This window comes from Molothrus ater, chromosome 1 (genome assembly GCF_012460135.2).
Source record: "Molothrus ater isolate BHLD 08-10-18 breed brown headed cowbird chromosome 1, BPBGC_Mater_1.1, whole genome shotgun sequence".
Lineage (NCBI taxonomy): Eukaryota > Metazoa > Chordata > Aves > Passeriformes > Icteridae > Molothrus > Molothrus ater.
Window position 1 is genome coordinate 116,626,356 of NC_050478.2, and position 15,276 is coordinate 116,641,631.

At 42.2% G+C, this 15,276-nt stretch overlaps 1 protein-coding gene across 1 annotated transcript in view; it reads left to right on the forward strand.

Moving 5' to 3' along the window:
- CLVS1 (clavesin 1) overlaps positions 1 to 15,276 on the forward strand; it is a 98,569-nt gene that overhangs the window by 65,352 nt on the left and 17,941 nt on the right. The window contains exons 4-5 of the mRNA XM_036397622.2: positions 13,498 to 13,608; positions 14,734 to 14,969. Of these exons, the coding sequence (XP_036253515.1) occupies positions 13,498 to 13,608; positions 14,734 to 14,969 (347 nt within the window). The remainder of the gene's footprint in view (positions 1 to 13,497; positions 13,609 to 14,733; positions 14,970 to 15,276) is intronic.

Here is a 15,276-nt window from a genome sequence, read left to right on the forward strand (position 1 = left end):
AACACAGTGCATCTAAGATGCAACCAAAAAACTGAAACAACACAGTACCTAGAGGAGACAATTTGGGGGGAAAAAAATGCTTGTTAACTTTTTATCTTAAAATTTTGAAGCTGATGGTACCAGTTACCAAAAAGTGGTGAACCAATTTTTCCCAACAGGTCCTGACAGAAGTGGGGAAATATATTAATGTAACCTCTGCACAGTAAGTGTGTTGTCAGTGGAACTTACCTTCAGTTTTTTGTGCAAAGATGTACTGAACATGTACATTACAGTATACATATGATAAAAGTGTGTCATTGTCAAAAAAAAAAAAAGCAAAAACAAAAACAAAGCACCCAGATGAAGCATCTGCAAAGCATCCAGTAATACTATTAGCTTCTCACTAACACTTGCAGACAAACATTGGCCTTGGTTGGAATCTCCAAATGTTTTTCAAATTTCTGGATATTCAGCTAAAATATTTTACTTCCTTCCAGAAATAACCTAGCACTACTGGAGAGCTGTCCAGTGAACAGCATAATGAACACTCTTTACTAAGCTTGAGTGCCTTTCTCTGCCAGTTATAGATTTCAATAATGGGGAGGTTTTAATTGAGTTGATGGACATAAGTGGGATTAATATGCATTGCACATGTGCAACACTCTGTAGCAGGTAATAGGGAATGCAGCTTTTCTGATAACTTCTCTTCACCTGGCACATTCCTAATAACAAGGAAATCCTTCATTCTTGGAACAACTGTTCAATGCAGGGAGTTAGTGGTATAGATTTTCTTCTGGTCTGAACAGGTTATTTTCTTTTGTTTATTGCTGTCATTTATGCTCATAATATGGGTTTTGCAGCAAAGCAGATAATAAATAAACCTTACCTTCCTGCCTATTTCTATAATAAATTCTATGGCATATTATAAAGATGATAAAAGCTTCAGCTTTAAATGGAAGCTGTAACCTGAAGCCCTGAGTAAGCAGTGATCAGTCAATAGTAAGTGTGGAACATGACAGGGCAGAACAGTCTGACAACTTGACATGCACATGTATCTTAACATATGAAATACCACAGAATCATGGGGTAAGTAAGTCTGGAAGGAAGATCAGATCCCACTCATAGCTTAAAGCAGGGCAAACTTTGAAATTACAGCTAAGCACTACCACTCCAAACAAAATCTCTGCCATTTGCTAGAGGGACAATACATGCCACTGTGCCAGAAATCTTGCAATGACACCAAGTAATTTGCAAATTTGCACTGGCACTCCATGTTCAGAGTTTAATAAGGAGGACATGCTGCTGCCTAGAATTATGTGAGAAGAGTTCTTGATGGGAAGCCTTCAAAAAAGAAGGTACAGATAGGCTCTCCAGTACCTACCTTGCAAATTTAATGACCTCCAGAGATAGGACAGAGGATACCCCAGTCTCTGCATGGAAAAAAGCTTAATTCATTTAAAATTTCATGTAGCAGTACTTAATGTGTGACTTTAACTCAATATGAAAAGAAAGAGGAGAATGAAAATTTGTATAGCTTTTTAATCTGAGGTGGCTGAGAAATGGGGTCACACCTTCCTGTGAACTGTAGTTTTAGCAAATTCAAAGAAACTTTTTCCCTGCTCTTGGCCCTGAAAAAAATAATCAGAGCAAATTTTTAAGGAGTAGAACCAGAGAGCGAGGAATCATGAGCTTGCATGATGCTGTGGTGCCTGAAAACACAATTTAGAATAACTTTATAGCGAAGGCAGGGCAAGCACTACTCAGGCAGTAATCTTCACTGGTAAGTCTCAGACTGCTTCTGTTAGGGTCTGTAGTGGGAGCAGATGACATACAGGATGCCAAAGGGCTGAACAGTGACCTGGTACTACATTCACAGTTTGATATCCATGCTTGGCTAATGATACTGGAAAGACTGAGGAACTGCACTCGTTAATGCTCTGCTTTTCTTGCACCTACACAGACATCAGAAATTTTTTTGCACCTACACAGACATCACCATTTTTCTAATGCTCTCTTTTAAAGCTGTTTTGTAGTCAGAGTTAAGGTGGCAGTAAAGCCAGGTAGTGAGGAATAAAAAGTGTGAACTGAAGGGAGGATGTGTTGAGGAAATGAAAGAGCCATTGCAGAGAGTATAAGCATGTATTTCGTGTAGCAAAGACTACAAAGTTTAGGTGACATTTAATGCTGCCAAACTGACAAAAGCCCTGATTCTGAGTGATTATGCAATGAGCTGCACTGACTGCTGCCTAGCATTGCTTTAGGTGGTGAACACAGCACAAAAAGAACATCGAAATGGCAAAGTCACGCACTTAGGAAAGGAAAAATCTGAGTATCAAAGTGCAGCTTCGGGGGCCCTGACGACACCTGAGTGCTTTATGACATCTCTGGGAGAAACCACTGCAGAGAGAGCTCAACCTCCCACCTGTGGGCTAGGGCTGCAGCCTCCCTCTCTGTTGGGGGAACATAGCTAATGAACTCCAAGAATTTTGACTGATCATAGCTTTTAAGGCAAGAGGCCGTGACTAATTGGCCTATGAAAAAGCCTCCACAATTCCTTGACTGAGTTTGGATACACACATACACAGAGTTGCAAATTATCTCTGTGTCATTAAATCCACGTGTGCCAGGAAAACCTTTTGTGAAAGGTTGGGTCCATGCTCCAAAAGCTCTGAGATTTAAATCTCCACCCTCCAATAATCATAGAAATACTTTGAAGTGCAGAAGACAGTATTTTTTCTCTCTAAGCCCATGGAGAAACTGTCATCCCACCCCCAGCTTCCAACACTCTTCCCATAAAAATATGTCTGGCTCTCTGTTGAAATTTTTGGGCCCAAAATGTGTAACTACAGCAAAGTTGCAACAAGTCAGATAATCAGACAATCTTAGCTGTTGTTGGTGCTATTAGCAATGCCTGCTTTTGTAACCACAAGGGAAAATATCAGTGAAAAATATCAATTCTTTGTACAGCACAGCACAAGGCTCTTCACTAAGAAAATGGTCTTCATGACGTGTTTCTTAAATGCATGTTGTTGAAAATGTCATGAAACTTGAATTGCAGTCTGATATTGTAAAAATAGCTTTCCTAAAAATATATTTTCCACAATGTATCTTTATATCTTTCCACATGTATTTTTAACATGACTCGTATTTTTTTATTATCAAAACTTATTCCAAGGACATTAAATTATGGTCAGGTTTCTCATTACCAAGGCACTGCTCTGTTATTAAAAAAAATAGAGAGAAAGAGATCACAAAAGGGCAGACACAAAGAGATTATGTTTTATTGCAGAACTGACACATTGGTCTGCTTCTGTTAAATCAGTGTGATGACTATGTGGGACTTTGTACACAAAACCATTTTCCCTTCAGCATGAAAGGATAAGACAGCAAAGCAATCTCACTTGGAGACTGGACAAGGACAGAGACTGAATCACGCAAAAAATTAGAGGGTGGGTTTTTTTTCCTTAGGCTTCTCTTGGTCTGAAGAATAAGAGGCTGTATATGAGGCAAAAGGTGATGCTGCTATCAGGTGTTAATCTGAGGCAGTGTGAGCTGTTTCATATTGCACCCACCAAGAGCTGGGTCTCCCCCAGTGTGCAGGCATTTGGCATTTTTGACTCCCTTTAAAACAAAGTAGCTCATGGGGTTTGCTTTCATACACATAGAAACATATTCACACACTCCTGTTGAAAGACAATACAAATGGAAAATATGTCTTCACCATGGGACACTTATCACTATGGGACATTTATCAAAGCTGACAGGGACCAAAAAACTTGTTTTAAAAAGGGGTTGTGCAAGTGCTAGATGAAGGGAAACCTTGAATTTTAAAATGAGGCTTCCATCTCAAACAAATTAGAGTAAAATACAAAATTCTTAGTGTAATAAGACAGGAATCTAGCTCTTGTTTAACAGATAGCTCTGAGAAAATGAGTGCTAAGAGCCTGTGATACCTACAAGGACTTCTACGGAGGAGTCAACACAAAGGATTATTTTAACTTACTGCTAGATGCAAGGATATTTACTGGAAAATGAATGATTTCCATCCAATACTTTGTTTCAGTCCGTCAACAATTGCCAATAAGAAAATTGTTTGATCATTTTCTTCTGACCATGCTAGGTTATAATCTCACCACAATGATGGTTTATAATCTCCTTTCCATGCTGCTTTTAAGATGATTCCATGCATTGTTCAAGCCAGGCTAGGTCAGACTTCTGTTCAGCAGCAAATAGGTTGCCTAGCACTATAAATAACAAAATCTCCTTTCCTCCATCATCAGCTTTCAATCACAACACAAGTGTAATGTGACTTTAGGAGTTCTGTTTAATACCTTGGTGCTTCCATAGGCAAAGATGAAAAGCTTCTCTGCAAAGTCAATAGGTCTCCTGAGAAGCAATGCAAGTGCCACAAGACCTTTTTAATTGCTTTTCTTTGGCTGCTTTAACTAATGCTGTGGGCTTTTGTCCTCACCATGGCAGTTTGGCCTTCATTGCCCTTTTCTCAGGCCCAACTATTTCAATAGAGAGCAAGTGTAAATACAAATATATGTCCACATGTCTGTGCATGTATACATGTGTATGTGTGTATATATATATGCATACATGCAAGTGACAGTGTGAAAAAAAATTAGAATAAATGTGTTACAAAGACAGTGTAGAGAATCTCAGCATAACAATGCATATCTAAAGAGACAGGGTACAAAAAACCCATACAGGGTTTTTTGTTTAAAATCTCAGTACTGGACAAGAAATAAGGCATAAATGCTGTTTGTTATGCTTTTCATTACTGACTTTGCATGCACTCAACTCACTCTTTTCAAGACCCGTTTTAAATGCTGCTGAATTTGCCTCAGTGCCACCTTCTTTGCTCAAACTCCTTCACTCCCTGTGCTTTCAATCATAGTGTCCTACAGATCTACTGCCCTTCAGGATCAGTGCAAGGTCTGTCTATGGAAATAAAACTATCTCTGGAGAGAGAGCTCCAAATAAGATAAGATAAAGAAAACAGTGGTGTTCTTTACTATAGTGGTTAATGGTACTAATTAATTTGGTTTAAAGCTTAACTCTAAAAAATTACTTTCAAAAAACCCTTATTCTCTCTATTCTTTTTCAAAAAGTATATATTAAAAATAGAACGTTTTTTGGGTCAAGTTTTCAATGCCAAACTTTCAACCCCAGTGCTCTTGAGTAGTTTCTTTTCCAGGGGCTAGGGAATTAGGATGCTCCTTGGTTAAAGCTGTCTTAATGCTTGACTGTTACTTTCTTTGGTGGAGGTGCTCATTCTGCTGGTGGGCATTTCACTTCAGAATGCCCTGCATTAAAATCTTATTAAAATAAAAGCTAAAATTTTAGCTCAAAATACGACACCTACTTATTTACCACAACCCCAAAACTGAGAGCAGCTCACACCCACAAACGCCCACCAACAGCTCAAGTGGAGATGAAACACACCACTTTATCTCCTGGTGTCAGGGAGAAGGGACTGGAGGGAGGTCACTTCTCTCAGTAACCCAAATCTTGCACAGGGACTTTATTGCCATGATGATTTGGAATGAGCAGCCAAAGCTCAGGGGTCACACTCAGCCCAGGGCTTGGTGTGTGACACATCCCTGCTGAGCTGTGCTCGCCCAGCAGGTCTCCAGGCCAGGCTTGCTCTGTGCCCAGCACGTTTTGCCATTTCTAATTAAGCCCACAACTGCTTTCAGCTTTGATGATCTTCCTGCTGCTTTTTCCTTCCCCCACAACTAATTTCAGACGTTCACATTCAGTGAGATACAGGAATAGAAGCAACTCAGCTTGCAGTTACCCTGCCTTAGGAAAGCTGAATATAAACAGGTTTCTGAGCTACAGTTTACACCAAAAATCAGAACACTGGAGACAATGCAGCCTGGTTTGCTGGAGCTGGCTGCAAAGATCATACCAACTTCCTAAACTAACTCTGAAAAATAGCCTCTAGCTAATTCATGTCCCTTCCTAAGCTGCCTGTGACGCAAACTACCCCTGCTTAGCTTAGTGGGTGACTGCCACTCTTCTTGTTCCACCAGAAGCTCCTGATCTGGCCTTACCTAATATGACCTAATCTAGAGCAGTCTGCAGCACCCCAGTTGCACACATGCATGAGCTACTTCCAAATTAGTGTCTCAGTGCCCTGGGTTTTACTTTTTGAGCACATTTTGAATTCCTCTCTTCCCTATAAACCCCCTCAACCAAGCCCCTGAATGAACCTGCTGTTTCTCTATTAATATAATTTATTTATCTATTTTTTTTTTTGTTGTTTCCGAGGGGAGCCTTACTCTCTACCTTTAGTGTATAAAAGAGGGGTACATGCCAAGCAAAAAAGTAGCGCCAGGACATGGTGTCAATCCAACAGAGTTACTGCTTCTAGAAAATTTTCTGTTCCTAAATTATTCTGAGCTGGTTCAGAAAAGGGTTTCTTGCAAAAAGGTAGTGAAGAAATTCCCCTTTTGCCCCAAGGTTACAACTTATTTTGTTAGACCAGATGACATGACAGCATGATTCTATCAGGACAAATCAAAGTTTACTGAGCAAATCTGTGTTCTATAACCTGATTTATTGGTGCCATCTGCCAATACCCATGAACAGATGCTCTGTAGGACCTCACTAGTGTGCAATAATGACTGGGAGAAACCCACTGCAAATGACTGAATTTTTAAAGTTACTGAATGTAGCAGGAGAGATAGCAAACATTATGAAAAAATGCCTTGGAGAATGTATCCCAGTGTTCATTTTGCAGTTCTGGTTCTCTGACAGAAGTACTTCAGAGCATCTTCATCTACATATGTGGGTATGAGATGTAAAAATAAACCAAGAACTCACAATTTCCCATGATTTTGCTCCAGTCCTTTGCTATTAGTGCTTCAAAGAAAAGAGAGCATTTTGGTGGGAGCAATTACAGTCACAGCTTACCCAAAATCAATGAATTCTTCACGATTGCAAGAGTTCTTTTTATGGTTGTATTCAAGCAGGTTAGAATGCCATACTGCTAGCCCTAATGTCTTTCTTTTTACTGTTTTTCCCCTGCTCTGCAGCTATTTTCAAGCCCCATGTACTCTGAGGGCATGCCAAGGTAGAAGCAAGCGATTTGCGATTATTGCCACCGGCAACATTAATTTTGCATTCCCATCTCTTCAAAAACACAGGGGAGCAAAAAAGAGATAAGAGAAAGACAAGCAACTTGTTGGGGTGGAGATTGGAAACTTGCCTGGGATCAGTGGAGGCACTGCAGAAGGTGAGGGAGAGCAGCCCCAGCTCCTGCAGCCCCAGGGAACACCTGCAGAGGTGCAGGAGCAGCCCAGTCCCAGTGGCCCTGGTCCTGCCTCCCACTGCCTCCTGCCAAACTAAACATCCATCTCTTAGGAGCTGCATTAAAATTAGAAGCTGAAATTGTAGCAATGGAAGGACACTTTGCCTTCTTGCCTAGCATGCCCTGTTCAACAACCCACTCTGTCCATACCAAGGGCATCACATGGAATTCATTTGAACATGCTCAGGAGCAGGTTTTTGATGGACACAGCCTATCCAACATCTGACAAAGTCATAAAATCAGGGAACAGTGACTTTCAAGCACTGTCACACTTTCAGAGGCTGAATTTGGATCTGAAGCTGAAGAGCTGAAGAGTAGAAATCCTCCTTCCCTTCTTGTGCCAATTCATTAAAATCACACACTCATGGAAATTCTCCATAGAGAAACTATCCCTGAAGTATTAATAAAATCTTCCTGAACTATTAATACCATCATTGGGAGCTTTAATCCACCTTGGGAACAGATTATGTAAGAGGACAGGCCTGAAGATGCTGTTTTTATCCTCAGTTTACATGACATTTCACTTTAAACAGTTTTGTTTATGGCTGATATCTTCCTGAATCTGGGGGCAATTATTTTCTTTCCAGGGGAATTGTATTTGGATTTGTAGTAAACTGTCAAGTATAGTTGAGATAGAAGTTCATTGGGGTGTGTGCTTGGTTTTCTGATTAGAAAGGGCAAAGGTTATGAAAGCACTTTAAAAATGCTTATTTCTCAAAATTCAGACATTCTGTAACCTAGAAATATGCTGTAATATGGATTTTGAGCTCAGGTCTTTGGTATATGATGTCAATTCATGTAGTTTGAAAGGAATGACCTTGAGAATCAGGCTGGATTCATTCCTATTTTTCATATTCCAAAGATGGCTTTGCGTTCCCAACACACTTGGCATGAGGAGCTGCTGGAAAATCATGTTGATTTTTAGCTTCCAGGCAGTTCCAAACAACATCATAGTAAAAGGTTTCTGATGCATACTCATGCCAAAAGAAATAGGTGTTTTCATGGCAAGAACAGGCAGAAAGAAAGAACAATTGTCTCTAATCAACCTCATAGCTTCCAAGCACCCCTCCTAAGCTATTAAATGGAATATTATGGACCAAAGGTTTTCAGTTCCAGGCTCAGTTCAAGAATTTTTCTGCACAGGAGGTCTGAGCAGAGACGGGAAATGATGATCCCCATAACATTTTGCTCTGACCTGCAAGCTTGGAGACCCTTCTTCTATCTGAAATGAAAGATGTATTGAAGCCTGCATAGGTTTGGGGGGGTCTGTTGCAACTCCACTGTGTTCATTACTTTCTCTTTAGGCATGATAAAGAGGAGAATAACTGAAAACAGCAAAGAAGAAAATATATAAGGCAAAACAAAAACAAATCAGGCAAAAGAATAGGCCCATCAATGGCCCCAGTTTCATTAAATCAACTCAAACTCTATGTTTGGACTATTTTCTCCCTCTCAGTTTGCCTGTGTTGCTCTGGGAAGGTGCCACTGCAGCACCTTGATAGATATATTCCTTATTTTAGATCAATTTAAGTCTCAGTGAAAAAGGCCTGATCTGACTGTGGAGTGAGCCAGCTGTCCAAGAAGATATCTGAAGTTCTTTCACTGAAGTGTGGATTGGATGAGTGTACAGTGAGGTGGATCTGCTCAAAGGCAGATCCCAGAGGGCCACAATCAGTATCACAGGGTCAAGTTGGGGTTCTGTCACTAGTGGTGTCCCACAAGGTTCTGTTTAACTTATTCATCAATGACTGATGAAGGGGCAGATGCCTCCCCAGCAAGTGCAATAGGGCAAGAGGGAATGGGTAAGAACTGATGCATGGGAAGTTCCACCTAAACATGAGGAAGAACTTTCCTGTGCTCCAGGGTGAGAACTGGAACAGATTGCCCAGAGGAGTTGTGGAGTCTCCCTCACTGGAGATACTCAAGGATCATCTGGACACAGTCCTGTGCCATGTGCTCTGGGATGACCCTGCTTGAGCAGGGAATTTGGGCCTGATGGCTGTGGTCCTTTCCAGCCTGACCCATTCTGTGATTCCCTGCTATTGCTAAAGAGCAGGTTAGCTTGGTTAGGATGGGATTGGATGCATTTATCAACTCTGTAATTTCATTGCTGAGCAACATGCTAATGCGTCTAGCCTTGTTTTCAGAGGAGAAGACAGTAATGCCCAAAAATAATTAGAACAATTCATGTGTGCTATGTTTGATTTATAACACTGGAATAAAACCCAGTATATCCTCAGGATGGGGTATTTTTGAGAAGGAATCAGGTTAAGAAAAGGCTCCATGATCCCAGAGTCCATTTCACAGTGGACTCCAAAAATGTACCTCATTATAAAATAGACCTTCCCAAGGAATCACAAGACATGAGAAATCAAAAGAGAATTCCTAAAAGCAAAAGCTCTCCAGCAGAAAATCAATTTCAGCTACTTTCACCTTGCCCCAGGGAAAGCAGCAGAGACACTAAGTGGGGTGTGGGAAATGTCTCATACATCTTCCTGGAACTGCACAAGGCAGACCTCCAGACAGGAGCTTTTCTTTCCAAGACAGCTCTGCTCTAATTAGGGACTTCTACAAAATTAGTATGTTGCAGTTCTAAACAGTTCTGGATGATTCCCATATCGAATTTCTTTGGGTTTGGTTTTTTTTTTTCCCTTTAAAAAAAAAAAAAAGTCTTTGTCCTTGTTCTAATTGACAGGCTTACAAAAGCAGGTGGACTGAGGGATGAAGGTCAAATTGAACTTAATGTGCTTAATAGGGCAGGGAACAAAGTTCAGAAGAAAGTTACACACACATAATAAAATCTTCTTCGGTTAGTTTTTTTTTTGTTTGTCTGTCATGCTTCCTTTTCAAGGATCTTTGTGCACTTTTTTGTGTACCTTCAAAATTAAAAGAAAGCAATTGCCTTTAAATAAAATTGTTCTATTAAGGGTTTTCCTATAACACAGGTGTGTGAGATAGAAGCTAGCTTATAGACTCAACAATCTACGTTGGGTGGACATAAAATTAATTTTCCATATAAGAAAGTGCATCCTGCTCCTTTTTTTTTCTAGAGGCAGACTGCTAGCTTAAACCTCTGGCTGGTTCCTATAATTCTCAGTATTTGGGCCTTTCTGGGTATTGTTAAAGCTACTCAACAGGTCCTAAAAAATACATGTTCCCCCTTGAAAATGAAGACTGACTGATGTTTCTCACTAGAAATGATTAATATAATTTGTACATTCCAGCAGGAAGGCAAAAATTTTTTCTTTTTCAGGTCACTATAAATCTCTGTGTTTTAAAGTTATTCCCCTGCTTCCAATCTTTCATTTCTTTACTTTCTTGTGGTTCAGACTCAGATTGGATTTTCTACACCGACATTAGCTGCTACAGTACAGCCTGGGAACAACTGTGACAATTTACTTCCAAAGAGCAAAGGTGTAGGAAACTTCTTCCTTATAGATACAACTTGTGGGATAGCAGCCAGCTTGAAAAGTATAGAATTAATAAGAAAGAAAGAAAGAAAGAAAGAAAGAAAGAAAGAAAGAAAGAAAGAAAGAAAGAAAGAAAGAAAGAAAGAAAGAAAGAAAGAAAGAAAGAAAGAAAGAAAGAAAGAAAGAAAGAAAGAAAGAAAGAAAGAAAGAAAGAAAGAAAGAAAGAAAGAAAGAAAGAAAGAAAGAAAGAAAGAAAGAAAGAAAGAAAGAAAGAAAGGCAAATATGGAACTTTCCAGTTTGTCTTAGGTTTGTTTTGTTTTTTTTTAGAATAATCTGTGAAAAGCTCCAAATCTTAAAAGCTTCATTCCCATGTGTGAGGAAGGCAACTGAATTTGTGAATTTTGCATGAGATGGGCATTTTATGGCTCTGGTCTACTATAAAACACAATTTTAGGTTATCACATGGTAGAAAATCACTTTGGGCTTCACACTTCTGTCAGTCCATGTGTTTTGCTAGGTGGGCTCAGACTCTGCAGCAATTTCTCAGCAGTCAGTTGAAGTCACTGCAACATGCAGCACTGCAGCACTTTATCTCAGTCAGATCTGCATCCTAAACTCCCATGAAATGCAGTGGAAACACACTCTTCTTTATTGAAAATGCACACCCCAACAGGACATATGTCATCCCTAAAGAGAATCATGGAATCATAGAATCACTGAACAGAATCATAGGGCTGGAAAGGATCTTAAAAGTCATCTAGTTCCAATCCCTCTGCCATGGCAGGAATGCCACTCATAAAATCACATTGCTCAGAATCCATTAAACCTGGCCTTTATCACTTTCAGGGATGGAACATCCACAATTTCTCTGTTCCAATTCCTCAGCACCCTCTCAGAAAAGAATTGCTTTCTGACATCTAATCTAAACCAGCCTTCTTTTAATTTAAAACCTTGTCCTGTAACTATCTGCCCAGATAAGAAGTCCCTCTCCCTCCTTGCAGCCTCCCTAAGGTACTGGAAGGCTGCAATAGGTCTCCCCAGAGCCTTCCCTTCCCCAGAGTGGACAACCCCAGCTCTCTCAGCCTGTTTTTGTAGGAAAGGTTCCTACAAAAAAAGGTTCCTATTCCTCTGATCATCTTTTTGGCCCTCCTCTGGACTCACTCTAGCAAGCTGACATCTTTCATGGGCTAAGGACCCCAGACCAGATGGGGTCTCAAAAGCTCAATTCATCATTTACTGGAATTTAAAATGGGATCACCTGTAATGTTACACTGCTTGTCTTCCTCTGTGATGGCCTGATTACCCCATAGTCCTTCACAGTATATCCAATATGCAGATTTGTAATGATTTCAGATCTACTGACCTGTCTGAGGTGGAAGTGGCTTATTTCACTGTATAGCAAAAGAAAAAGATATCACTTAATACCTGAGGCTGCTCACAAACATTACTCTAGTATGGTTTTAGATGTCAGCCAGGGCAAACCACAGCTAAAGAGTGTGGAGAGTCCTGATGATGTGCCCTGGGTTCCAGGAGGGGCTGTATGTATACATATTGCTAAATCTGGGGGAAAAATTGACCTTGAAACAGCACAGAAGCTCTGCAGAGCAGGTGTATAAGGGGATTTTTTCATATCATCTCACAAATCCACCCTGTATTCTCACCAGCTGTGCTCAATCTCTGATGCTCGGGAGGAAGGCGAGAGAAAGCCCCAGGACACCCTGTGCTAATTGTGCGGGGAAGGAACCTGCCTGGGTCCCAGAGCCAAAGCCCTGAAGGAGGAGACCTGATTATACTCTGCTTTTCATGCTGAGCTGTAGGGGTTAGGAGCACACACAAGATGAGGACGGCTTCATCAGAATTCCCTTCACAGCGGAGAGACAGGCTGCTCTCCTCCCCTTGGAAGCGTATTTGCACACAGCCGCAGCGGTCGTCCCATTATTTATGCCACGCCGAAAAAAAAAAAAAAAAATCCTAGGCTCTTCCTTGACTGGCGTTTGTTGGATAAGCTCGTAGGTACAAAACACCCCTCGCAATGTACAATAGCCTGTAAAGACCGGCCAGCCGCCGCCTCCTCCTCTGCTGGGCGTGGCGAGCTGGCGGAGGATGCTGTAGGATGCTGTGCGAGCGCCTCTCCAGCGGGACGCTCGCTGCATGTCAATGATGCCCGGGCTGTTCGTGCCGCGCCGGGCAGCGGCTCCCGCAGTTTCCATGGTGCTGCCATGGTGCGCTCTCCCCACACCTTCACTTATCAGCATTTCCCACCCATCCTCCTCCCTGTAACACGCTGCTTGCTCACCCCGAAAGGTCAGCCATTGTAATGATGATTTTAGCAGGGGGAGGCAGGGAGGCCGAAGGGTGAAAAGGTGAGCTCTGAGCAGCGCTGTGCGTGGGAACCGGGGGCTTGCCTTGCGCTGTACAATGAGAAATTAGAAAGCTTCCCCTCGTCAACCCCCTCTCACTTCCCAGGCCGGCCGAGTCAGATGCCCTGACGGAGTTAAAAAATGTTCGTGAGAAGCGGCTGGAGACCCGACTTTAAATCTTCAGCATCTCCTCGGCAATTGATGTGCCAGTGTGTGGAGGGGCGAAGGGACTGCCTCTGTCCGCAGAGGAAACTGATACAAACGCTTACAGGCATCTTTTTTGTTTCTCCATTTTCCTCCTGCCCCCTCCCCGCGCTCATTTGCAGATGGAAAGAGACAGATTTTTCCTCCGACTTTCATCCAATTGACTGCCGGAGTAAAGCACTGCATCTCTTAACTGCCTTCCTTTCTTTCTCTCTATAGGACAGCTTTCCTGCACGTTTTGGAGGAGTCCATTTTGTCAATCAGCCCTGGTACATCCATGCCCTGTACACGCTAATCAAACCATTCCTCAAAGACAAGACAAGGAAAAGGGTAACTAGATGGGGGTGGGGGATGGGGAGGAACCTGTAGACCTGGATTTTCCAAGTAGCTGCCTGTTTTCTTTTCTAGTTTTTTTTTTCCTCCATTTTCCATATGGTATAAGAGAATTGCTGTTGTTATTAAAAATTAGAGTTTGGAATGGGTCTGGATTGAATCAATAACTCGGCCAGGGACCAGAAATTTGTTATCACCAACAAAGCATGGATACATTTTACTGGGACATGCTCAGGGATAGAACTGGCAATGTGGAGGGACTATCAGGCCTGGCTGAAGTTGCTTGCAAGCGAGGGAAAATTCAGTTCAACTATTTTTATAGGAGTAAAAAATCATATTACATTCCTCCAGCAGGGTGACTGTTTTCACATGATGCTAACTCACTTGCTTCCACCAAAGGTACCCATGCCTGAAGGCTGTTTGCTCACACTGCAGAAGAGGCAGATCCTCTCCACTGAAACCCAAGTGAATTGGTGGGTCTGCAGTCATCCTAGCCAGTTGTTCTCTGCAGTCTGCCAGACAACCGCTGAATAATCCCTCAGGAGACCCCAGAGTCCACCCTGAGCTGGGTCTGACTAGGCAGGAAAAGGGTAGGACCCACCTGAAAGCAAAGAGGGATTAGAGAACCAAGTGTTGCTGAAGCAGCACCGAGTGGTGACACAGCCTGATACCTCCCTGGAAATGTCTGTCCTGGGGTGCAGGGCTAGAGGCCCTCTCAGATGCTGAAGACTTCTTTATGCCTGCTTTTAGTAAGCTCCACTGTCACCCTTTTCTTCTCACTGCTCTTCATGTAAGCCTCTATCCTCTTACAGTAGCAATAATCAGTCATAATTCCTGACTTCTGCTTCTCCTGATCTGGTACTTAAGAAACTGAAATTGTTAACTGCCAAAAGCAAGCGAATCAGAAATGTTAGTAGTACCAGCCTAATTCTTCAGCTGCCCACCCTGAAGTTAATCCCCCCTCTTCTGCCAACTGAGTAAGCCCTGAGAGCTTTTGAAATTCCCACCTGAAACTGCAGTTTCAACTAATGATGCTCCACACACCATTAGTGCTGCTATGATTGTACTTAATGAAGTAAGGAGTGGGTGATGACTTTGAACTTTCTTTTTTATTTGTTAAAGATCTTTCTTCACGGGAACAACCTGAACAGCCTCCACCAGCTAATACACCCCGAATGCCTGCCCTCTGAGTTTGGGGGGACTCTGCCTCCCTACGACATGGGGACGTGGGCTCGAACGCTGCTGGGTCCTGACTACAGCGATGAGAACGAGTACACCCACACCTCCTACAATGCCATGCACGTGAAGCACGCCTCCTCCAACCTGGAGAGGGAGGCCTCGCCCAAGCCCATGAAAAGGTTGGTACTGCCCTCAAAATCAGCTCTTTTTGGCTCCCTGAACAGGTTAAATCTCACAGGAAGCGCTCATCTGGCTCGAAGGGAGGCAGTAATTTGGCAAACGTTGATGGTGAGGAGCGCTTCACTCTGGGCTGTGCTCGTGGTGTGGTGGGAGAAAGGAAGCCACAGTGGAACCGTAATTACTTGTCTGATTACTGTGCATGAAAATGAGGGGAAATTAATGAGCCCCTGCACAGAGCATTACAGGAAGTACATCAGGGTGAGATGCTGTCCTGCACGGTGCAGTGCACCCAGTGCACTTCAGCAC